At 39.5% G+C, this 25081-nt stretch overlaps 1 protein-coding gene across 1 annotated transcript; it reads left to right on the top strand.

Moving 5' to 3' along the window:
• The first annotated feature begins 23047 nt into the window (after positions 1 to 23047).
• Positions 23048 to 23941, top strand: LOC128647075 (olfactory receptor 6M1-like). The gene has a single exon (XM_053699891.1). The coding sequence runs from the start codon at positions 23048 to 23050 to the stop codon at positions 23939 to 23941; it is 894 nt and encodes a 297-aa protein (XP_053555866.1).
• The last annotated feature ends 1140 nt before the right edge of the window (positions 23942 to 25081 follow it).

Below are 25081 nucleotides of genomic sequence, written 5' to 3' on the forward strand. Positions count from 1 at the left end.
AGTAAAGGCAAGTATTTCAATAATTTAAAAATGCTTTTGCATAGAGTTAAAAGAAAATTGGGGATTTACTTATACATCTTGTTTGCAAGTTTAGAAATATAGTGGTGCACCACTCTTTATGTTGCGGTAGTAGCTGAATAGCTGATATATCACCAATCCACCTTATTATTTTGGTACAAAAGTTTTGACTGCACACAAAACAAAGTAAAGTCACACTTTGAGAAGAAAAGTAAAAAATATGTGTATATATATATGAATCGTTTCAATAAACGACTAGTCCCAATTGTATTTTCCTTTAAATATACGTTCCTTGTGCCTGTATAATTTCTTAGTTCTGTAGTTTATAAAGTGCCCAGTTTCATTTTGATGTAATAGTTCGTAGTTGGATCGTGTGTATAATTGGCATTATCGGCTACTTTACCTCTGCATGCCTTTCGGTCTTTTCCTGGGTATGTCTCCTCCACTCACCTTTTTGCATAGGTAACACTGCAGCCTTGCTGATAGTCGTTTGATGTCACACACCAATTTTTTCTCCTGAAAGTAGATCCGGCTTCCACTCTGCGCAGAGAGTATCTGTAGTTTTGGATGAAGAAAAATAGTGCCAATGCAATCATTTGCAATCCTTGTTGGGCAAAGTTAGATTCCTGTAGGCAGTAGGACCATCAATGCATTTCACCACTTTAGAAAGCCACAGCAAGTGGTGAAACGCGTTGATGGTCCTACTGCCTACAGGAATCTAACTTTGCCCAACAAAAGGAATACATAGTGACCAAGGATTGCAAAGGATTGCATTGGCACTATTTTTCTCTGTGCAGAGTGGAAGCCGGATCTACTTTCAGGAGAAAAAATTGGTGTGTGACATCAAACGACTATCAGCGAGGCTGCAGCGTTACCTATGCCAGAAGGTGAGGGGAGGAGACATACCCACGAAAAGACCGAAAGGCATGCAGAGGTAAAGTAGCCGATATTGCCAATTATACACACGATCCAACTACGAACTAGGTAAGTATTTAGTTTAAATAGGAATTATTTAGGTAATTGTAGTAATTTTATTTAGATTTATTGTAATTATATTTAAGTTAGGGGGGGTTAGGGTTATGGTTAGACTTAGGTTTAGGGGTTAATAACTATTGTAGTGGTGGCTACATTGTGGGCGGCAGATTAGGGGTTAATAAATGTAGTTAGGTTGCGGCGACATTGGGGGCGGCAGATTAGGGGTTAATAAATATAATGTAGGGTTCGGTGATGTTGGGGGCAGCAGATTAGGGGTTCATAACTATAATGTAGGTGGCGGCGGTGTCCGGAGCGGCATATTAGGGGTTAATAATATAATGCAGGTGGCGGCGATGTCAGGGGCGGCAGATTAGGGGTTAATAAGTGTAAGATTAGGGGTGTTTAGACTCGGGGTTCATGTTAGGGTGTTAGGTGTAGACATAAAAAGTATTTCCCCATAGGAACCAATGGGGCTGTGTTAGGAGCTGTATGCTGCTTTTTTGCAGGTGTTAGGTTTTTTTTCAGCCAGCTCTCCCCCATTCATTCCTATGGGGAAATCGTGCATGAGCATGTTTTACCAGCTCTCCGCTAACGTAAGCAGCGCTGGTATTGAGGTGAGATGTGGAGCAAAATTTTGCTCTTCGCTCACTTTTTTGCGGTTAACGCCGGGTTTGTAAAAACCCGTAATACCAGCGATGTCTGTAAGTGAGCGGTGAGCATAAACTGCTCGTTAGCACCGCACCCCTCCTAACGCAAAACTCGCAATCTAGGTGTTAGTATTTTAAAAATCTTTCTAAAAAAATTAAAATGGTAGCATCTTTATTTTGTAATAAATTAACTGCAAAATGCAGTTATATGGGGCTAAAAGTGGCAGCTGTGGGTTGTTAGAAACAAAAACAGCACTGAAAAGTGCCTTTACATTGTGGTCTAGGAGAACTGTGTGTTCCCAGTAAATATATATGTATATGATTATAGATATCAAAATAACAAGAGTATTACATTGAGCAATTATACTTTTTTATTGGACTAACTATACATTTATAAGTTGACAAGCTTTCGGAAGAGTTCCTTCCTTTATCAAGTCTGGAGCAATAAAAAAATAATCAGAACAGAGATTCCTAGCCACTCACCCTCACAAACCCTTCAAATACTTTCGCTATATAGATGATATTTTCATCATATGGACAGAAGGAGAAAAAAACCTTGAACATTTTCATAAATCATTTAATTTCTTGCATCAATCAAGCTTAAAATTAACTTTTCTAGAGACTGTGTCAGCTTCCTGGATATAACAATATCCATCCCAAATGGTAAACTGCACTCATCTGTATACAGGAAACCAACAGATAGATGCAGCTACCTCCACAGCTCCAGCTCCCACCCCAATCACATTAAAAATCCATAATCTAGAGTCAGGCTACAAGATACCACAGAATTTGCTCAGATACCAAGGACCGTGACAAACACCTCATCACACTGTCTCAATAATTCAGAGAAAAAGGTTACAAAACAAGGATTATAAATAAAAAAATTAACTCTGCCCTCAATACTCCACGCGAACACTTGCTACAATACAGGGAGAAGAAAAACATATCACGTATCCCACTAGTAGTCAAATACAACCCTGCTGTTGAAGGGATACGAAAAATCATAAAAGACTTACAGCCACTACTCCTAGAGAATTCCACACTCAAAAAAATCTTTCCAAAACCCCCAATCCTGGCATACAGACAACCACCTAACCTAAAGCAGAAACTGGTACATAGGAAGCTACCCCTTGAGAAAAAGAACACTCAGAATTGAACCAAGTGCTGCTATAAAGCTCTCTGCAAACTGTGTCAACACGTTTGTGAAAGCAGCACAGCAAATCACAATAATAAATCCTATAACATTAAAGGGGCATATTCATGTATATCTTCAAATGTGGTATACATGATACATTGCACTGCATGTTAAGTAGGATGCTATATTGGAGAAACAAGCCAAAAACTGCACATTCGGATGAACTTACACAGACACTCAATCAAAAACCAATGTGAAACAAAATACTGCACCTCTGTTGGTCACCATTTCACCCAACCTGACCACTCCATCCAAACCCTCAAAATCAAAATTCTCAGAGGCAACTTCAAAAACACCATGGAAAGAAAAACCTTTGAAATTAAAATGATAATGCACTTCAACTTGTTTAATTCTGGACTAAATGTGGAATCTGAATTCTTAACACATTTTTTGTAATGTACTTTCATTTAGTCAATTACATTGTATATTGAACATTCTTTATACATAGGTACACAGGTAAGCCTATGTCCATACTTTTGTCTTTTTTAACTTTTGTACTCCCCCTGTATATACAATTTCACATCTTTATAGATATTGATTCAATGTTGATATATAACTTTATGTCAGTATATGCTCTATGTATAGCTATATATTTCCCCTGTCTGTTCTCCTACACTGGACACTGTCTGCCTGTTACCTAAGCCTCATGATTTTTACGACACCTCCTCTTCTCTCTGCACTTTCTGTCTTCTTAGCTATTCTGTGTTTTAAGATATAATCTGTAAATTCCATTGAATTGGTCAGTATTGCTTCAGACATGATAAAGGAAGGAACTCTTCCGAAAGCTTGTCAACTTATAAATGTATAGTTAGTCCAATAAAAAAGTATCATTGCTCATGTTGATATCCTGTACACTAAATCTTGTTCTGAAAAGAAAAATACAACAGAATTTAAAGAATAATAATAACAAATATTCACCTAGATTACAAGTTTTGCACTATAGAGGGTATTTAACGAACGCAACAAAAGTGACTTTATTTCACCCTCCATAGCATTGCCAAGTTTTTGAAAAGCCGTGTGAAAAGCCGGGTTGTGCGTGCGATATGGTTGCGATGAGCTCTATACCGCAAAAAATCCAAGCGCTGCTTTGACGTGCTCATGCACACTTTCCCCATAGACATCAATGGGGAGAGAATGTTAGAAAAAAACCTACGATCTTGGAATGAAAAGCTCCATAACACAGCCCTATTGATGTCTATGGGGAAAAAAAGGTTATGTTTAAACCGAACACCCAAACATAAACACCCCTAGTCTGCCGCCACCAACATCGCCGACACCTACATAATGTTAATAACTTCTAATCTGTCACTCCCGATATCGCCGCCACCTAAATAAATCTATTAACCCCTAATCTGCTGCTCCCAATATCGCCAAAACTATATAAAGTTATTAACCCATATTCCCCTGCACCCCAACATTGGCCACACTATAATAAATCTATTAACCCCTATTTCACCACTCCACAACATCGCTGCCACTAAATAAAGCTGTTAACCCCTAAACCTCTGGCCTCCCACATCACTAACACTAAACAAACCTATTAACCCCTAAACAACAACATATAAACAACCTAAATTAAACTATTAACCGCTAAACCTAACCCTAAACCTAACCGTAACCCTAATCCTAAACCTAACCCTAACACCTCCCAGCTCCCAGCACCACTGAAATAAGTTCTCTCTCCCTTCTCCCTATGTATTTTTGCTGTATTTTGCTGTATTGTGTTTGCTCTGTCTTTTTTAACACCTACCCCCTATCCAGCTAATCAGCCCACCCACCTTTCCTGCTGTATTTAATGGTGCTCACAGCACCACCGAAGTAAGTTCTCTCTCCCTTCTCCTTATGTATTTTTGCTGTTTAACCCCTAAACAACAACATATCAACAACCTAAATTAAACTATTAACCGCTAAAGCTAACCCTAAACCTAACCCTAACCGTATCCTTAATCCTAAACCTAACCCTAACAACTCCCAGCTCCCAGCACCACTGAAATAAGTTCTATCTCACTTCTCCCTATGTATTTTTGATGTATTTTGCTGTATTGTGTTTGCTCTGTTTTTTTAAAACTTACCCCCTATCCAGCTAACTAGTCCGCCCAACTTTCCTGCTGTATTTAATGGTGCTCGCTGCACAACCACACAGTGGGTGTGCCGCTGGCATGCCAAAGTCATGCCGAAGTCATGCCAAAGGCAAGACCGTCAGTGCCCGTCCACACCCCTACCATACCCAACACCTTGAACCTTGGCTCCAGAAACTGCCCCCACTACGACTTCAGCACAGATCGTCCACCTGCCACCATGCATCCCCGACCAACACCTTTGGACCTTTTACCTGCCGCAACTGCTCCTTCTCCTCCCTCCGGACCACAACCCAACCAACTAACCCACCCAAAGACAACCGCAATTAGCTCAACTGCATCCTCCTCAACACCCGCTCCATCCACAAGCTTCATCGAAATCTGGAACCTGCTAGACTCCACCTCCCCAGATGTCACCTTCCTCACCGAGACCTGGCTGAACCCCGCATCAGCGCCGGACATCGCCACTGCAATACCAGACAGCTACAAGATCTGCCACAAATACCGCAGCAATTGACCTGGAGGAGGCATCGCCATCATCCACAAACACACCATCCAAGTCACCACCAGCTCTGATGACCACTTACCAGGCATAGAACGCCTACACATTGCACCCCATGCCCTCGCCTCAATGGACTACATCCTCCTTGGTTACCTCAACTTCCATCTTGACAAACCCAATGATCACAACACTTCCACCCTCCTGGAAAACCTTGGAACCATCGGACTGAAGCAACTCGTAAACTATCCAACCCACGCAGCTGGCCACACCCTCAACCTGATCTTCTCCTCAGGCAACCACATCTCAGGTAATCACATCACCAAACTCCTCTGGACTGACTACCATTGCATACACTTTTTCTTCAACAAACCCACCACCCACCTCCGACAGTACCACCTGCCCCGCAGAAACTGGAACAACATCACCCAAGACCAACTACACCGCACCCTAAACAAATCCTCCTCACCTACCTTTACAGACGCCAACTCCTCCGCCCGCAACCTCCACCGCTGGATTACAGACTGCTCCAACACCCTCGCCCCCTCAAAAAAACGTCCAGCTGCCAAACAATGAATTAGTAGAAAAGTCACTTGTGTGTGAGCACCAGTGCAAAATTTTGTATCACATATGCATTAATTCTATGTTTGATGCAGTCTTGTAAATGGGATATTGCCCCGTATTACTCACCCCGACTCCTGAGGGCTAACCTGTATTCCTCCGCCTTCTGACCTGTGTGGGCCCGTCCACAGGGAGAACTCACTACTACTGGCCTCCGGTTAAGCGTGCAGGGTGTCCCCTCAAACTGCTTCTCTGGCCTCCGTTGAGTGTCCGCTCCCCTCCTGGGCTCTCTCCATATGCGGCTGTGTAGCGTCTGACGTCACTCGGGACTCCGCTTCTGGTTAGCCCTCCGCGGTGAGTCGGATCCCTCCTCAGCTGATTGCAGCGATGTGGGTGAGTTACAATGTTGGTGTGTGATTGCGGCTGACTTTTGCCTTTATCCACTGTGCTTTGCTCGATCTCCAGGTAGAAAGCAATAACAAAAAATTGAAGCAGCACCAGTTTCAAAAATGCTTTAAAACTGCTTTTATTGACGGCTGTGTACAGTCTTCAAAAATATGCAGGAAAATGTGACATGGTGCCTAGACAAACTCACATAAATGACAAATTGCTAACATGTTTCGGCCCTTCTGGCCGTAATCTTAGCTGATATGTCCATCCTTAATTCACCTTTTAAACCCCTGTTCTATTAGTGATTGGTTTAAAACTTAATCACATGTGTTTGTCTGTATGGCTCCAAATTAACTATTTCGTGTTCAACACAAATATGCCAGCTTTTTCTTCTACAATACCTGTTGATTAACATTCACACTTGTCTATTCTATAATATCACTCATATTCTGTTGGAGTCTAAACTTAGTTCATTATAATGTAATAATGTGAACTTGAAGTGAACTTTAAAAGAATTGAAACAGGAATTCTATAATTGTCACTAGAACAAAAACAGTGACTATTTCCTAATCTCAACAAATTTTATTTCAATTCTTAAATTCAATCCAATAATTGAAGAATATAGTAACATAAAGATATGAAATAGACAAAAAGAGAGACAAAAGACCAAAGAGAGAGAGATACACTCCTACACGCGAAAAGTAATCACCCCAAAAGGGTATTCTTTTCCTTAATGAAGGGACAATTCATACGTTTAAAACGTAATTGTTCAACCCAGAATGAATTTGAACAGCAATCTTTGGACCTAGAAAACCACCTTTGCACTAGGGGTTATGATAGAAAAGAGGTTGCAAGAGTAAGAGAGATCATCTCTAAAAGGGAAAGGAATGAATTACTTATCCAAAAAGATCCAAATGAGAAGAATTCCAGTATGGGGAAAACAACTTTTGTAACAAAATACAGCGCACAATACCATCAGGTATGTAATATCATACGTAAGCACTTTCGTATGCTTACAGCAGATGAGGGTCTTGCAAATATACTATCCAATGGGTGTAGGTTTGCATACAGGAAGGGCATGACTATTGGCAACATGGTTGCCCCCACACAATTGAGGGCGAATCAAGTTTCCAGCTCTTCCTGGATAAGACACACAGGAGTCTACAAATGCAACTATGGCCCATGTATAGCATGTGGCTGTTTACAACCAGGTGAGGGTTTTAACAGTACAGCCACAGGAGAAAGCTTTAGACATTATTCATGTCTAAATTGTAGATCGACCTATGTAATTTATTTGTTGACTTGTGCATCTTGCCAAATACAATATACAGGTCTTACCACCAGGGAGGCAAGAGAAAGAATTCGGGAACACATTACCAGTATCAAAGCAGGCAAACTCACAACTCCCCTAGTACAACACTTCAAAAACAAACACAATAAGAATGTAAGTTCATTAAAATGGACTGTCATAGAACAAGTGAAGTGTAAGAAGAGAGGGGGAGCCAGGGATAGTCTGCTAACCAAGAGAAAGGTGTTCTGGATACACAGGCTAAAAACTAGGGTTCCCATTGGCTTAAACTCTGAATTTGATTTAATTAATTTTTGGGAATAGCCCATTTGGCCTCAGTGTGTACAGAGCACCTCTCTCTCTCTTTGGTCTTTTGTCTCTCTTTTTGTCTATTTCATACCTTTATGTTACTATATTCTTCAATTATTGGATTGAATTTAAGAATTGAAATAAAATTTGTTGAGATTAGGAAATAGTCACTGTTTTTATTCTAGTGACAATTATAGAATTCCTGTTTCAATTCTTTTAAAGTTCACTTCAAGTTCACATTATCATCCTATATTATAAAAGACAAGTGTTTGTCTGAAGCCGTCATGCGCAGTACAGACAAACACTTGGCCTTAGACAGCTGATCGCACGCGCAGGGGTGAAACACAGCAGCGCGAGGACCGGGCAGCACAGCTGATCGCACGCGCAGGGGTGAAACACAGCAGCGCGAGGACCGGGCAGCACAGCTGATCGCACGCGCAGGGGTGAAACACAGGAGAGAGAGGACCGGGCAGCACAGCTGATCGCACGCGCAGGGGTGAAACACAGGAGAGAGAGGACCGGGCAGCACAGCTGATCGCACGCGCAGGGGTGAAACAAAGGAGAGAGAGGACCGGGCAGCACAGCTGATCGCACGCGCAGGGGTGAAACACAGGAGAGAGAGGACCGGGCAGCACAGCTGATCGCACGCGCAGGGGTGAAACACAGGAGAGAGAGAGGACCGGGCAGCACAGCTGATCGCACGCGCAGGGGTGAAACACAGGAGAGAGAGAGGACCGGGCAGCACAGCTGATCGCACGCGCAGGGGTGAAACACAGGAGAGAGAGAGGACCGGGCAGCACAGCTGATCGCACGCACAGGGGTGAAACACAGGAGAGAGAGAGGACCGGGCAGCACAGCTGATCGCACGCGCAGGGGTGAAACACAGGAGAGAGAGAGGACCGGGCAGCACAGCTGATCGCGCGCGCAGGGGTGAAACACAGGAGAGAGAGAGGACCGGGCAGCACAGCTGATCGCACGCGCAGGGGTGAAACACAGGAGAGAGAGAGGACCGGGCAGCACAGCTGATCGCACGCGCAGGGGTGAAACACAGGAGAGAGAGAGGACCGGGCAGCACAGCTGATCGCACGCACAGGGGTGAAACACAGGAGAGAGAGAGGACCGGGCAGCACAGCTGATCGCACGCGCAGGGGTGAAACACAGGAGAGAGAGAGGACCGGGCAGCACAGCTGATCGCACGTGCAGGGGTGAAACACAGGAGAGAGAGAGGACCGGGCAGCACAGCTGATCGCACGCGCAGGGGTGAAACACAGGAGAGAGAGAGGACCGGGCAGCACAGCTGATCGCACGCGCAGGGGTGAAACACAGGAGAGAGAGAGGACCGGGCAGCACAGCTGATCGCACGCGCAGGGGTGAAACACAGGAGAGAGAGAGGACCGGGCAGCACAGCTGATCGCACGCGCAGGGGTGAAACACAGGAGAGAGAGAGGACCGGGCAGCACAGCTGATCGCACGCGCAGGGGTGAAACACAGGAGAGAGAGGACCGGGCAGCACAGCTGATCGCACGCGCAGGGGTGAAACACAGGAGAGAGAGGACCGGGCAGCACAGCTGATCGCACGCGCAGGGGTGAAACACAGGAGAGAGAGGACCGGGCAGCACAGCTGATCGCACGCGCAGGGGTGAAACACGAGAGAGAGAGAGAGAGAGAGAGAGAGAGAATGAGAGAGAGAGAGAATGAGAGAGAGAGAGAATGAGAGAGAGAGAGAATGAGAGAGAATGACAGAGAATTACATATAACACAACACGGCCCGTGTGAACGGGCTTTAGGACTAGTTACATTATAATGAACTAAGTTTAGACTCAAACAGAATATGAGTGATATTATAGAATAGACAAGTGTGAATGTTAATCAACAGGTATTGTAGAAGAAAAAGCTGGCATATTTGTGTTGAACACGAAATAGTTAATTTGGAGCCATACAGACAAACACATGTGATTAAGTTTTAAACCAATCACTAATAGCACAGGGGTTTAAAAGGTGAATTAAGGATGGACATATCAGCTAAGATTACGGCCAGAAGGGCCAAAACATGTTAGCAATTTGTCATTTATGTGAGTTTGTCTAGGCACCATGTCACATTTTCCTGCATATTTTTGAAGACTGTACACAGCCGTCAATAAAAGCAGTTTTAAAACAATCAGTTAGGCCAGCTGGTTTACTCTGGCCCTCCAGGACTCCAAACGCCACTGCAGACGATTGGAAAGAACCTGGAGATCCAGCAAGACCCTTCTGGAAAAAGCTACCCTTAAGGAAGCAATCACCACCCACCACCACCTCATAAAAAACGCCCAAAAAACTGCCATCCAAGACAGAATCAACTCTAACGCACACAACAGCAAGGAGTTGTTCTCAGTCATCAAGGAATTATCTAAGCGCAAAAGAGACATCATCAACATCCCACCCTCCCAGGACTTCTGCAATACCCTTGCTGCACACTTCCACCGCAAGATCCTCGACATCTATGACAGTTTCACACCTCATAACTCAACCTCCATCACCCTCTCCCCTACATCCAATGACACCCCTCCCAAATTCACCCCCCTACACCACACACATACTATCTGGAGCCCCCTCACCACAGAGGACACTCTCAGAATCATGAAATCCATCCACTCCAGTGCACCCTCGGACCCATGTCCCCATCACATATTCAACAAAGCAAGCAACACCATCGCCCCTGAACTCCGCTGCACCATCAACTGCTCCATCAAAACCTGCACCTTACCGGATGTCTAGAAGCATGTGGAACTGAAACCCCTGATGAAGAAACCCTCGGCAGACACCATGGACCCAAATAACTACCACCCCATCTCTCTTACACCCTTCCCGGCCAAAGTCATAGAGAAGTCCATCAAATTGCAACTTATTGACCACATTGAGGCCAACCACACCCTGGACAACTCCCAATCCGGTTTCAGAAGCAACCACAGCACCGAGACCGCCCTCCTCGCCACTACAGATGACATCTGCACCATGCTCGACCGAGGAGAAACCGCCGCCCTCATCCTCCTAGACCTCTCAGCAGCTTTCAACACTGTCGACCACAACACCCACCTACACGATGCTGGCATCCGCAGCAAAGCCCTGGAATGGATCACCTCCTTCCTCACAGGCAGGACCCAGAAAGCCAGACTCCCTCCCTTCTCCTCCAAACCCACATCAGTCAACTGTGGTGTACCAGAAGGCTCTTCACTGAGCTCCATGTTCTTCAACATCTACATGGCCCTTCTTGCCACCATCTTCCGACGCCACAACCTCAACATCGTCTCCTACACCGACGACACCCAGTTAATCATATCACTCACCCAAGATCCCACCACCGCCAAAAAGAATGTCCACGAGTGCCTGATAGCAGTCGCCACCTGGATGAATGACATGAGTTGTAGCTAGCTTAGGTTTTATTTTTATTTCACAGGTAAGTTTGCATTTATTTTAAATAGGTATACTAGTTAGTAAATAGTTATTAACTATTTACTAACTACCTATTTAAAATAAATACAAACTTACCTGTGAAATAAAACCTAAGCTCTCTTATACTAAAACCTACCATTACAAAAAATAAAAAAAAACTACCATTACAAAAAAAATTACAAAAAAAAATAACAAAATGAAATTATCTCAAAATAATAAAAAGTATTCCAATTCTAATACCCTGTTTAAAAAAAAAAAACCTCCCCAAAATAAAAAAACCGTAATCTATAATAAACTATCAAGGGCCCTTAAAATTGCCTTTTGTAGGGCATTGCCCTAAAGAAATCAGCTCTTTTAATACAAAAGAAAAACAAACACCTCCTAACAGTATACAAACCCCCACCCCCCAAACCTACAAAATAAAAATAAAGTAAAACCTAATCTACCGATTGCCATGAAAAGGGCATTTCTATGGGCATTGCCCTTAAAAGGGCATTCAGCTCTTTTGCTGCCCATTCAAAATAAAAAAGGCTATTCTAAAAACTAAAAGCCCACCCCAAAACAAAAAAAACATTACACAAAATAATAAACAAATTATCAAAAATAATAACAATTGGGGGTGGAGCTAACCGTGAAGGAGAGCAGACGCATATTTGAGGAGCTCCGAGCAAAAGCAGAGTTATTTCGGGGAATGTAGTGTTCTAAGGTGCTTCAGGTCTCCTGAAATCTATCCCACACCTGCTAGAGCCCACATCGAACTGAGGCAGAAGCACTGGTAAAAGGATTGCTTGAGAGAAGATCGAACTCATGCTGTTGGGCCTTCAAGCAGTGTGGTTGCCACCTGTTACATACTCATATTTTCTGTGCAATACGGAGCATTGCTGAACAGGTCGATCATTGATTTCTGCACAGATATACCGGACTGCACTCAGACCTATCTCCAGGGATTCAATAAACACTCGGTAAGTGGTCCGATCTATTAAAAACACTACCTTACCTGTATCAGCAGAATCTAGGAGCCATTGGCTCTATGGCTCCTAGATTAACCCCCCCCTCCCGGTTTGCCGGGGTAATAAGTGGGTATCACACTTTACATTATTAAACTCACAGGCACATATTCTACAAGGTCCTACAGCATCATCCAATATGGAGATACATTTTGCTAATATGCTGAGCAATTTGATACATACACTGGATTGTCATCATCATACCCTAATTCAAGAGATAAGGTCTAACTTTAATTTAACTCAGACTGTTCTCAAAGACAATGTCCAAGATAATGATGGCAGTCTAGGTACCCTAAACCAGCAATGCATAGCTGATCAAACTACAGGGGATTCTGCTATTAAAGAGTCCTATGAGACAAAAGTACAACTGACTGGACTTATATCTAATGGCTCCCGGCAAGATCCCAAAGTCTCATCAGTAATGGATTCTCAACCCAGCTAGACAAGAAACAGGACTCATATATACTTAAGGACTTTAATTCTGAATTACAGAATTAAATTCTGAATTACAGAATTATAGAATGCAAGTTCAGGATTGCAAGGCTAATTGGGAGCTTCAGTGAAACTGTCCTCAGCATGAACTTTATACATCAACTGGAGACATACTGTGTAAGGACAGGAGTGGGATAGTCAATTTAATATCAAATTCGTATAAAAAACACTTTTTAATATCAATTTAATATCAAATTTATATCAAAATCACCTTTTTTTTATCAATTTTATATCAAATTGATATTAAAAAGGGGTGTAAAAGTGGGAGTGGAAAGGGGCGGGGTTAGGGGAGGAAAAAGGGGCATGCCCACCTGTCAAAATGAGTTTGACATAACCTCCATACTACTACTACTGTCATCATATTACCAACCTGCCTGTCTAGTTTGCAAATCCTCATTCTGTTGTTGTATTTTACTACATTGCTATTGTGTGATGATTAAAATATAAATGTGTGCTTTGCTGTTGTGTGATGCGTGTTATGTACATTTACATATGTATTGTGATTCTCTCCCACATATGCTGACTTATATAAAGCAGTATAGCATTGTTGTTCCTTCCAAAAAAGTGACAGCTGTAATCTGTTCTAATGCTAATTTCTTATTGTATGTAATTCCTAATGGTATATTCTGAGTGAATTGTGATGTTAAAGGGACAGTAAATCCATATTTTATGTTTCATGATTCATAGAGAGAATGTAATGTTAAGCAACCTTCCAATGTAGTTGTATGATGTAAATGTGTTCATTGTTTATATGTGTTTTCCCCCAAGAATATCAATGCACATTTTTGAGTGAATGACAAAAGTCATGTATGTGCATCCATTAATGATCATGTGTTAAACCTATGTAGATATGCTGTTCATGCAAGCATATGAGTTGAATAAATGAAATGCTATAATAGAGGTAAATGAGACGTGTTTCTAATTGTCTACTGTTTGTGAATAATGAAATGTAAAAATTATTTTTTCTGTCCGTTTAAATCTGATGTAATTTTTCAAAAAGATTTCGTATTGGTGATGGTGATTTGTAGTTGATGTAATGTAAATTTATATAACAATTTGATGTTGTAGTAAATTTCACACAAGTAAAAGCCATAACTCCATAGGAAAATAGTAATTTCTTGATCTATTTGTCATAGCGGGAATAACGCAAGAAAGAATAAGTTAGTTTAACAATTGTAACACTGGTATTACGAGATTTCTTGTCTACGCATTTTCCGTGTGTTAGGTAAATCTGCCTGTCACGTGCACGAGCATGTCTTCCCCATAGAAGTCAATGGAGGAGAAAAATTTGTTGAGAACTAAAATCCAATACTTGTTTTGAGCGTAAAGTGAGTGACGTCATGTTCTTGTGTGAAAAAGTAGCTAAATCGTGTTAATTTCATAATAAGAAAATGTTTTGTGTAGGCAATGTGCTGTATATTGTTTGTATGTATGGATTAGTGTATGTATGTGATAATATTTGTAGTTAGATGTAACTATATGAGTGTATGTATGTTCCCATCTGTCTATGTAAGTCAATGGAAAATGGATTTGAATGGGTTGTTTTCCTAACACCCGAGATCTCGTAACTTCGATCCGTTCTATTTTGACATGAAAATGTAAAATCTTAAAAATAAATAGTGTGTCGTGTTTGTATGAGTGTAAGTGTAGTTTGTGTATTGTTTTTGTAGTGATTTGTGGATGGTTTTGTTAGCGGTATATGATTAACTACTGGGTCTGGGTTTACGTTAATGATTTGAGGGGAGCTGGATATTTTTGTGGCGTTATGGAAACTCGTAATACCAGCGATAGGGAAAAAGCAGCATTAGGAGGCTTTTTTCATGCATAACGCAAAACTCGTAATGTTAGCCATTGTTTCTAGTTCTGAATAATTTGTATAAAGGACAATACAAATACGCTATATACTCAATCAACAGTGTTTGTATCTAGCAACTAGGTGGGGGAGTACTTTTTGCCAACCTTTTAAAGAGGAACTCACATATGTTATATCACCCATATTGATACTGATTGTACCATATAGTCCAAATACTCCAAAGGAGAATGCAAAGCAGAACACAGAAGTATACTAAATAGCTTTGGTGACCTTGTATATATACAATTATATTTACTTCAGTCAGTTACTATTTTTTCAAGTTCTGAAGTATTTGTGCAAAGGACAATATAAATACACTATATACTTCAATTGATAGTGGTTGTATATAGTTGATTTTAAAGCACAAATTTTTTAAGATTATCTAATAAAGTTACATTTTTTCATTTTCTCTTGTGGATGTACACCACCCTACATTAATCTAACTAACATGTGAGAATAGAGTGCTATACGTGTATACTTTTTTTGCAACTATCTTTTAGTTGTAGTGGTTAAAGTGTTTGTTTATATACAGCACCTTTGGGCCAATTATACTATAAATAAAGCCAAATTTGGGACAATTTAAGGCCCAGTCTCACCTAACCGATATTTAGTAGTGCCATCACTCTTCTTCTTTTATAAAAGACATTTGTAAATGCCCTTACAACTAAGCCATGAACTGACTTCCTTTTTAAGATCTCTCAGTTTACTTGGAGATAAAATATTACCAAGTGAAGCCCCATCTTATAGGTAAATCTACAAACACTTTTTACTATGTGACTCAGCTGATCATCAGCCGATAGAATAGCAAAATGTTTTTTTGATTATTTAGCAAATCTGGTCATACTAAACAGAATATTCTGTAACAAATATAATATCCAATGCATCAACTTCCTTTTTGGCCTTGTCAATATCTTTCCCAAAAGGAGGGATTTTTTAATTATATCAATCAAAATACTTTTGGTATTTTTTTTACTAAGGAACATCATTCCTCACATAGCATTTATTTAGATGGCTCACTTATAGCACCAGAACAAGGTGGTAAGGTTCTACCACTCTGTACAGGGCAACCTATAGTATCTCTGGTAATACAGTTTAGCACGGGTTGCAAAGGGACAGCTAATCAGGGTAAGATATAACTGTACAGAGGAGTCAGATTACAACAGACAAAGTAAACTGTGTATTAGGTGACTTAAAATGAGAGGTTATGTCAGTTCATTGCTTAGTTGTAAGGACATGTTTAAATGTCATACTCAGGCTCGCAAGAAACAGCAGTTATGAAGCAGCAGTCTTAAGATCGCTGCTCCTTAACTGGTCCGCCTGCTCTGAGGCTGCGGACATCAATTCACACGATCTCATATGATCGGGCTAATTGACACCCCCTGCTAGCAGCCGAATGGCCGCAAATCTGCAGGGGGCGGCATTGCACAAGCAGTTCATAAGAACTGCTTGTGCAATGATAAATGCCAACAGCGTTTCATGTCGGACAGACCAATGATAAATCTCCCCTAGGACTCTAAAGAGCTTTAATTCTGAGTTTGATCATTTTTTGGGAATGATGTCAGGACAGCGTGCCCATGTACCCTGTATCTCATTACAATGCAGTTTCTTTTTTTCTTTTGGTATGCTCTAACCCTAGTCCTATTTATATATTTGTTCATTTATCCCTTAATAATGATTAACTGGTGAAGGTAGTAGTTTGCGGGTTTCCATTAGGAATTAATGGTTGAATAACAAGTTTCCACAACTTTGGTGAAGTGATGAAATTGAAAAACATAAGTTTAAAGAGAGTACACAGTATTTAATTAATTGTTAAGTGTAGGATGAAATTAACAAGAGAGTACACAGTTTATATTTAATTGTTAAGTATAGGAAGAAATTAACATCTTTTGTTTAGATAATAATATAAGGCTGTTAAGATTTCAAATGTGTTTAATGCTGTGTTTAATCATGTACTATAATGTACCACCTTAAGAAGAGTTGTACACTTGGTGATCATGTGACTGGTTCAACCAATGATGTACAGGTTCTGGTATTAAATTGTGTGATAAATCAAATGAATGTATCAGCCTCTATGACTAAGGCTAAATTACTGAAACATGTAAGATCCATGTGTTAAACTGTTACAGTTTTATATGTCAATAAAGGATTAACATTTTATTCAGGAGTGCCAACCATTCCCTTCTTCACATCCCTTAACTATACCTAAACGGACATGCTTAAGGTGATTGCTATTGCAAATTATTTATGACATTCATTTACGATATGTTTTACTCACTTTGCCACTAGTTAAACTATCACCTATTAGCGTGACATCCAGGTAGTTAATTTCTATTTTATTATACTCCATTATGAAGCATATTCCCACTTCATTAGATTTAAGGTATCTTAGAAACTCAATGGCCTCATCCTGTGTACCATTTCAAACAAATATAAGATTGTTGATGAATCTCTGATAGAAGACCACAGACGACCTATATGGATTCCAATCACCAAAATTTTGGGACGTCTCCCACCAACCTAAGAACAAGTTGGCATAGGAGGGGGCAAACTTAGCCCTCATTGCTGTCCCACACTTCTGGAGATAGAATCTTTTCTCAAATAAAAAAACCCCACTTTATACCTGAGTGAAAGAATTAATCAGCTTGTTCGTTCAACTCATGGCCCGAGATTGGGCGAATAAGGTGAGAAATGTTCCGCTCACGGCCCGGGACTGGGCGAATAAGGTGAGAAGTGTTCCGCTCACGGCCCGGGACTGGGCGAATAAGGTGAGAAGTGGAGAAATAATATTAGTTTAATTTGTCAGCTGGAGGCGGTTAGTGGCTTATCCCTATATACAGGTCCAGTGAGCTTGATCTCTAGGCGGACCCCACTGATATTGCCTAAAACTCTATTTCATACATAGTGGGGAGGGGTGAACTTGTGCTGGATTTCCCTGCCATACACTTTGAGCTATATCCACTAGCTTGTGATTATTAAGCACTGGCCTCATTGTCAAGACTTTAGCTTTTTACACCTTGGATACAATGTTCCCTTCCACGTAAACTTTGGATACAATTATTCTGCAAAGATTACTGCAGTTGTGATTATAAGGGACTCATACCTATTTTTGAGATACGTTCTCTTTTTTTGGTGTGCTGGATAGATTATTTTGCAGGGATTCCTGTTTTAGGCTACTCTAATTACTTGTAACAATTGGTTCTTTTGTAATTTAGATTTTTAGCTCTAACAAATTATTTGATTTATTGCACTTTAAAGGGACAGTCAACACCAGAATTTTTGTTGTTTAAAAAGATAGATAATCCCTTTATTACCCATTCCACAGTTTTGCATAACCAACACAGTTATAATAATACACATTTTACCTCTGTAATTACCTTGTATCTATGCCTCTGCAAACTGCCCCCTTATTTCAGTTCTTTTTACAGACTTGCATTTTAGCCATCAGTGCTCACTCCTAGGAGCTTCACGTGCGTGAGCTCAATGTTATCTATATGAAAAACATGAACTAACGCCCTCTAGTGGTGAACAATTGCCAAAATGCTTTCAGACTAGAGGCAGCTTATATATTTCTTGTGTTGATTAAACATTTTTCTTAAATCAAATTAATTAAAATATACATATAAGAATTTATATATTTAAGAAGGAAGCATTTAGGATTCAAAAATGAAATGCTATGCAACCAATTGATCTAAACAAGGAACTAGACTTCTATCTATTTCTATAAGGATGTAGTTTGGATATGTACATCTGTATAGATAGCTGATAATGTAAACATTGTTTTTATTTGGAACTATATTGCAGAAAAAATATTTTTTATCAGTTTGTTTTTCTGTAACTTTAAATTACATTAATTGTTTTAGGCACTAGGGGGCTTGTGTATTGCAAATTACTGATTAAAAACATACACATATGTAAATTTCTGTTCTGCCCAATACTAATGTATAGTTGCAAACATGTTGAAAGAACACGTTTTGCACTTATCACTTGTTGATTTTTTTTTTGCAAAATGGTCAATTTAATGCAAAATTATGTAAACTCTGTAAAACAAAAGCTTATGTAAGAATTTGTCAAGAGATATTTTTTACGGTTCTACACCTGATGATTATTATAAAATAGGTAAACTCATCCTGTGCCATTTACTTTGCAGAGGAGCTATACCTCTCCTCAACTCATATTGATGTACCACACTGCTCACTACAACACACCTCCCATATTGTTATCATATTGTTACCATTACTCTGAATTCTTTAAATCTTTACTGTAAGGTGGTTCAAGCTTTTAGAACGTATAGGGGTCAATTCAAATCTAGTCAATAGTAATTTTCAGCTCCCAATGTGCATTTATCGAAATCAGAATGATCACAATGCAAACGATACTGAGCTGCTTCACAGCTGGTGTTTGAAAATATAAGGGTTTATTCTATTCTTGTTAGTTGTGTTTGATAAATGTTTATCAGCTCCAGAAATGTATTTTCGAACATCAGAACAATCACAATGCAAACAATAGGACCTTTATTTGTACTTAAAAAACATCAGATTGGATATTGGATAAGTCTTTCTTGTGCTTAAAAAGCATCAACTTCAGTTATTACTCTCCACCTGACCATGAGTTATCAACTAAATATCTACAACAAACCAGAATAATTTAATTCAACAGCCAAAGGCACTTGATACATTTTCAACACACACAGATCGACCAATAACATACATCGGATGAGCACTTAAGCTATCGGCCACAAATCTGTGCATGCTCAAACCTGAAAAACAAGATGGTACTATTGCCAACAATGCTGATGGTCCTTTTTGATGGTGATCAGGTCACTGAAAATTTCAAACAATATTAAATACATTGTAATTAAATGCAAACCCCCTAAAAACCATATCTACAAGATGCTGACCAATATGATATCGATATGAATTACAGATATCAATACCAATGTATCAGTAATTAACATTAACTTTTTTTTAATTAAGAACACTATATAATCGAAACATACACTCATGGACTCCGTTAACTCAATAAACCCACAATAAAAGGAAGCACCCACTGATAGGGGCCATTTTACTTGTGAGCAGTGATAAGTATGCAAAGAGAGAGAGTCGAGAATGCTAAACCAGCAGAATGATGATGAGTGCCATGATCAAAAGGTGTTAGCAGATGACAAGGAAAAAGTGCATTGGGTGAAGGTGGTCATGAGTGTGCACAGAAGGCCTGTCCAGTTGGTGAGAGTGGCTGGTCATCCTGAAGAGCAGGAGAGGATGGGAGCAACTGGAAATCAAAAATAAGGCCCCTAAGATTCTACATCAGAGGATATTACTTCACACCTTGAGGGAAGTCAAATACATGAGAGGTATCCATAAACATGCACAAGTTTCCCTTAGCCATATGACCTGATCAGGGAGCCACAGTTAATCTTTATAAAAGTTTGGCCTCTGGCAAAGAGGGAATCAGCAGCAGCATAGAGCAGCCCACCTTCTCCGAGATGCTGCACCTTTCCCTAAACACAATTCGTACTCACCTTCAGAGGTTTATTTTCTTTCCCTCAACTCCTAGCGTAACATCAAGAAGCGATTCTACCTATAGAGTATTGTTCTATTGTTCAAATAGCCATAAATTACACCTATATGATACTTAGTAGCGAGGAAGAAGAAATCGATGAGTCCCAAAGTGTACAAGTCCTTTAGTTTATTAGATCCGAGCTATAGGGTACAATAGGGTGTTCCCTGTTTTCTGACGCGTTTCACGCATGCGTACATGTGCTTCATCATAGATACTTAGGCCTGCCCAAGATCAAGAGGCTCTTTATATGAATTGCAAACTTCTGGCTTAACTGATCATTATATTTCTGGGTATATGTGAATGTTATTGCTATATATGTATGACACATACCATTTAGGTTTTTCAGCCTGTAAAATGAGCGCTGATCACACAAGATATCCTCACAAAGGTTCATTGTCAAATGTAGAAAGCCGCTATCTTATGTGAGCCCTACTTGCATTAGGTTGTGTGTGGTGCTGTATCTCATTCTACATACTCCTAGAGGTCATGAGGAGCCCTGAATGTATGAGGGTCTTTGTTAATTATCATGAGAAAGTTTCCAACAATTATATATAGTGAAGCCTTAAAAAGGAGTAATTTCCCCTTTTTACACAGATAATTATATTTATTTATATTTTATAACAAATTGTATTAAATAGCAAGATACATACGTTTAAGTGATTTAAGAGTAATTATGCAAACATTTACACAATTTGAAAGCAAATATACAGATCTTGCTTGATTTACGCTTGTAGTGAGTTTACTATTAGAGTGCAATACATCTTTTTTCACTTAAAGGGTCTGGTCAAAATTTAAATTTCATGATTCAGATAGGTTATGTAATTTAAACAATGTTCCAATTTACATCAAATTTGCTTTGTTTTCTTGGTTTTCTTAGTTAAATGTTAAAACTAGGTAGACTCACATGCTAATTTCTAAGCCCTTGAAAGCCACCTCTTATCTGAATGCATTTGACAGTTTTCCACAGATAGAGAGCATTAGTTCATGTGTGCCATATAGATAACATTCTGCTCATGCCCATGGAGTAACTTTTGAGAGGTCACTGATTGGCTAAAATGCAAGTCTGTCAAAAGAACTGAATTAAGGGGACAGTTTGCAGAGGCTTAGATACAAGGTAATTACAGAGGTAAAAGTATATTAATATAACCATGTTGGTTATGAAATACTGGGGAATTGGTAAGAAAAGGATTATCTATCTTTTAAAAAAAATAAAAGATCTGGAATAGACTGTATGTTTAAAATACATCATACTAAGGGATCAATTTATTATATGGCGAGCGGACATGATTCGCTGTAGGGAATCATGTCCGCCTGACATTGATAAATGCCGACAGCATACGCTGTCGGCATATATCATTGCACAATTGGCCGCAAGCAGGGGGTGTCAATCATCCCGGTTATATCTGAACAGGATGAATTCAGTCAGAGGTGGCAGATGAGTTAAGTAGCAGCGCTCTCGCAACCGCTGCTTCTTAACTCCTAATTTTGGCAAGCCGGAAGGCTCGTGCGGAATTAGCAGTATACCCTTCTTAAAGGGACACTGAACCCAATTTTTTTCTTTTGTGATTCAGATAGAGCATGCAATTTTACACAACTTTCTAATTTACGCCTATTATCAAATTGTATTTGTTATCTTGCTATCTTTATTTGAAAAAGAAGGCATCTAAGCTTTTTTTTGGTTTAGTACTCTGGACAGCAATTTTTGATTGGTGGATGAATTTATCCGCCAATCAGCAAGGGCAACCCAGGTTGTTCACCAAAAATGGGCCGGCATCTAAACTTACATTCTTGCATTTCAAATAAAGATACCAAGGGAATGAAGAAAATTTGATAATAGGAGTAAATTAGAAAGTTGCTTAAAATGTCATGCTCTATCTGAATCACAAAAGAAAAAAATGTGGGTTCGGTGTCCCTTTAATAAATCGACCCCATATTCTTTTGCATTTCTTTTTGAACAGGTAAGTGGTTTGAAGCATATGGACATGATTTGTAAGTAAATATAAAATAATATATAATAATTTTTAAAATATTTTTTACATAATTAAGTTATCTATGTACTCAATGGCACAGGGCTACAAATTAAATTTTATGAATAATAATAATATCCATAATAAAAGTGCTAAAATTATGTTCTACAATCTGATAATACAATATGATAATAATAATAATAAACTGCTATTTTACATAAAATGAACAAAATAAAAGTCCAATAAACAAAATCTAAACACATAAAATAAATTTAAAAAATAGATTATCTGAATCAACTAATTAATCTCAGTAGATTTTACCCATAGGAGATTTCATTATGTTTCTCAGTCACAGTTAAATATCAGGCTACTATACCCCAGCAGGTAATGTAACATTGTGATGCCAACTAAATAAAACCAGATCTATTGTTTTGTATTTCTGAGCAAATATGTCAAGAAGAACATTTTTCAGATTCTATTTGCTTTCCGTGGCCTGATGTCAGAGATTTCAATATTGTTTCATAGAATGTACTTGAACTTACCTCTTTAGTACCTTAGATGCACTATACTAAGCATTTTACAACAAATGGTGAAAGGTTATTTATGAATGATTTGTTATTGGAAATCATGGTCACAGTCTTATTTTGACGTATGCAACACCACTTCTGACAGTTTACACTAGTAGTTGAGTGAAATATTAGAACTATTTCCAATGCACCTCCAAAATAAGACCATTGGCATTGACTTTCAACTTCTTGGATTCTCTGTTTTTATCTCCATGCCTACTGCTTCTTTCTTTGTTTTGTTAAGTGTTTATATCTTCAACTGGCTTGGAAACATCCTCGTTATCATATTGATCAGAATAAGTTCTCATCTGAAAACCCCCATGTATTTCTTCATTTGTAATCTCTCCATTGTAGATATTTGTTTTACTACAGTAACATTACCCAAAATGCTGGCTATTATTGCCTCTCAGAAAAATACCATCTCCTTTGTTGGCTGCATAACCCAGATGTATTTTTTCTTTGCCATTGGGACCACTGAATCTTTTTTACTTGCAGTAATGTCTTATGATCGATATGTTGCCATTTGCCGTCCATTGAGATATTTTGTTATGATGCAAACTGATGACTGCACATTTATGGTCCTCGGCTGTTGGCTTTGTGGACTTTTAAGTATTTTGTTTCCAGTAATATTCATTTCCAGGTTGCCTTTTTGTCATTCTTATATTATTAACCATTTTTTCTGTGATATTTCACCAGTCATTCGACTTTCCTGCAGTGACATCCATAATATTGAGATATTTATTTTTTTCCTAGCAATTGTTCTCATTTTGGGGACCTTTTCAATGATTATTATTTCCTATATAATTATCTTACAGAACATTCTACGCATTCCCTCATCCACTGGCAAGAAAAAAACATTTTCTACATGTGTGTCTCATCTTTCTTCTGTACTCATTTATTATGGTACCCTTATGTTTATATATGTTAGACCCAAGTCCAAAAGTAGCCTAGACCAGGATAAACAGACATCATTGTTTTATTCTTTAATAACACCAACACTCAACCCCATGGTGTACAGCCTTAGAAATAAAGATATGAAGACTGCCTTGATTCATCTGCTCAGATGTGTCTGGAGATCACATAAAGGACACTTAAAAAACTACTGATGCAAGTTTATTTTTAGGGGCAAATTTATCAAATGGTTGGCGGACATGATTTGCTGTAGCGAATCATGTCCGCCCGACATCGCTAAATGCAGACAGCATATGCTGTCAGCATTTATCATTGCACAAGCAATTCTTATAAAATGCTTGTGCAATGCCGCCACCTGCATATTAGCGGCCAATCGGCAGCTAGCAGGGGGTGTCAATTGATCCTGATCGTATTGTATCTGGATGATTGCAGTCCGCCACCTAAAATGTAGCTGACAAGTTAGGGAGTAGCGGTCTTATGACCACTGCTTCTTAACTTTATGTTTTAGAAGGATCTTAAACCTCGAGTGGACACAACAGCATCCGCTGCTTGTTAAATCTGGGCCTTAGTCTGTTGTGTGCTTTGTATTGTATATGAAATTCAAAACATTTAAGGCTAGATTAAAAGTGTAGTGCAATTGTTAGTGCAGGGTGTTTTTTTTGCACAATCTCACACAAAGAATAAGGCACAGGCTGGTGTTACAATAGGATGCTTAAATATTTTAACCAAAGCAACTTAACGCAGCCAACTTTTATTAGCAACCAATACTTTTAATTAATAGCACAGAGATTGATATTAACACACTCACTGCATTCATATTAGCAGTAGTTAGTTGAGTGTTGCAAACTAAAATATTGCTGTATAATGTAGTGCTTTTTATGATCTAAAGTAATCCCATTATTATTATTAATAATATTGCACAGAACTACATGAAAACCTCAAGTGCTTGTTCACCAGACGCTTACTGCACCATTGGTTTAGCACTCAAGAGATATCTAGCATTAATTTTACTGTGTGCCTCCACTATTGTTATGAGAAGGATTTATTTATTGCACTCACACTATTCAACATACAGATGTTACCTTGCCCTTAGACTATGGGGCCTATCTATCAAGCTCCGAAAGGAGCTTGACGGTCCGTGTTTCTGGCGAGTCTTTAGACCGCTGCTCCATAACCTGTCCGCCTGCTCTGAGCAGGCAGACAGACATCGCCGGAAATCAACCCGATTGAGTACGATCAGGTTGATTGACAGAGTCTGCAGGGGGCGGCGTTGCACCAGCAGCTCTTGTGAGCTGCTGGTGCAATGCTGAATACGGCGAGCGTATTGCTCTCCG

Source organism: Bombina bombina, chromosome 2 (genome assembly GCF_027579735.1).
Source record: "Bombina bombina isolate aBomBom1 chromosome 2, aBomBom1.pri, whole genome shotgun sequence".
NCBI classification, from domain to species: domain Eukaryota; kingdom Metazoa; phylum Chordata; class Amphibia; order Anura; family Bombinatoridae; genus Bombina; species Bombina bombina.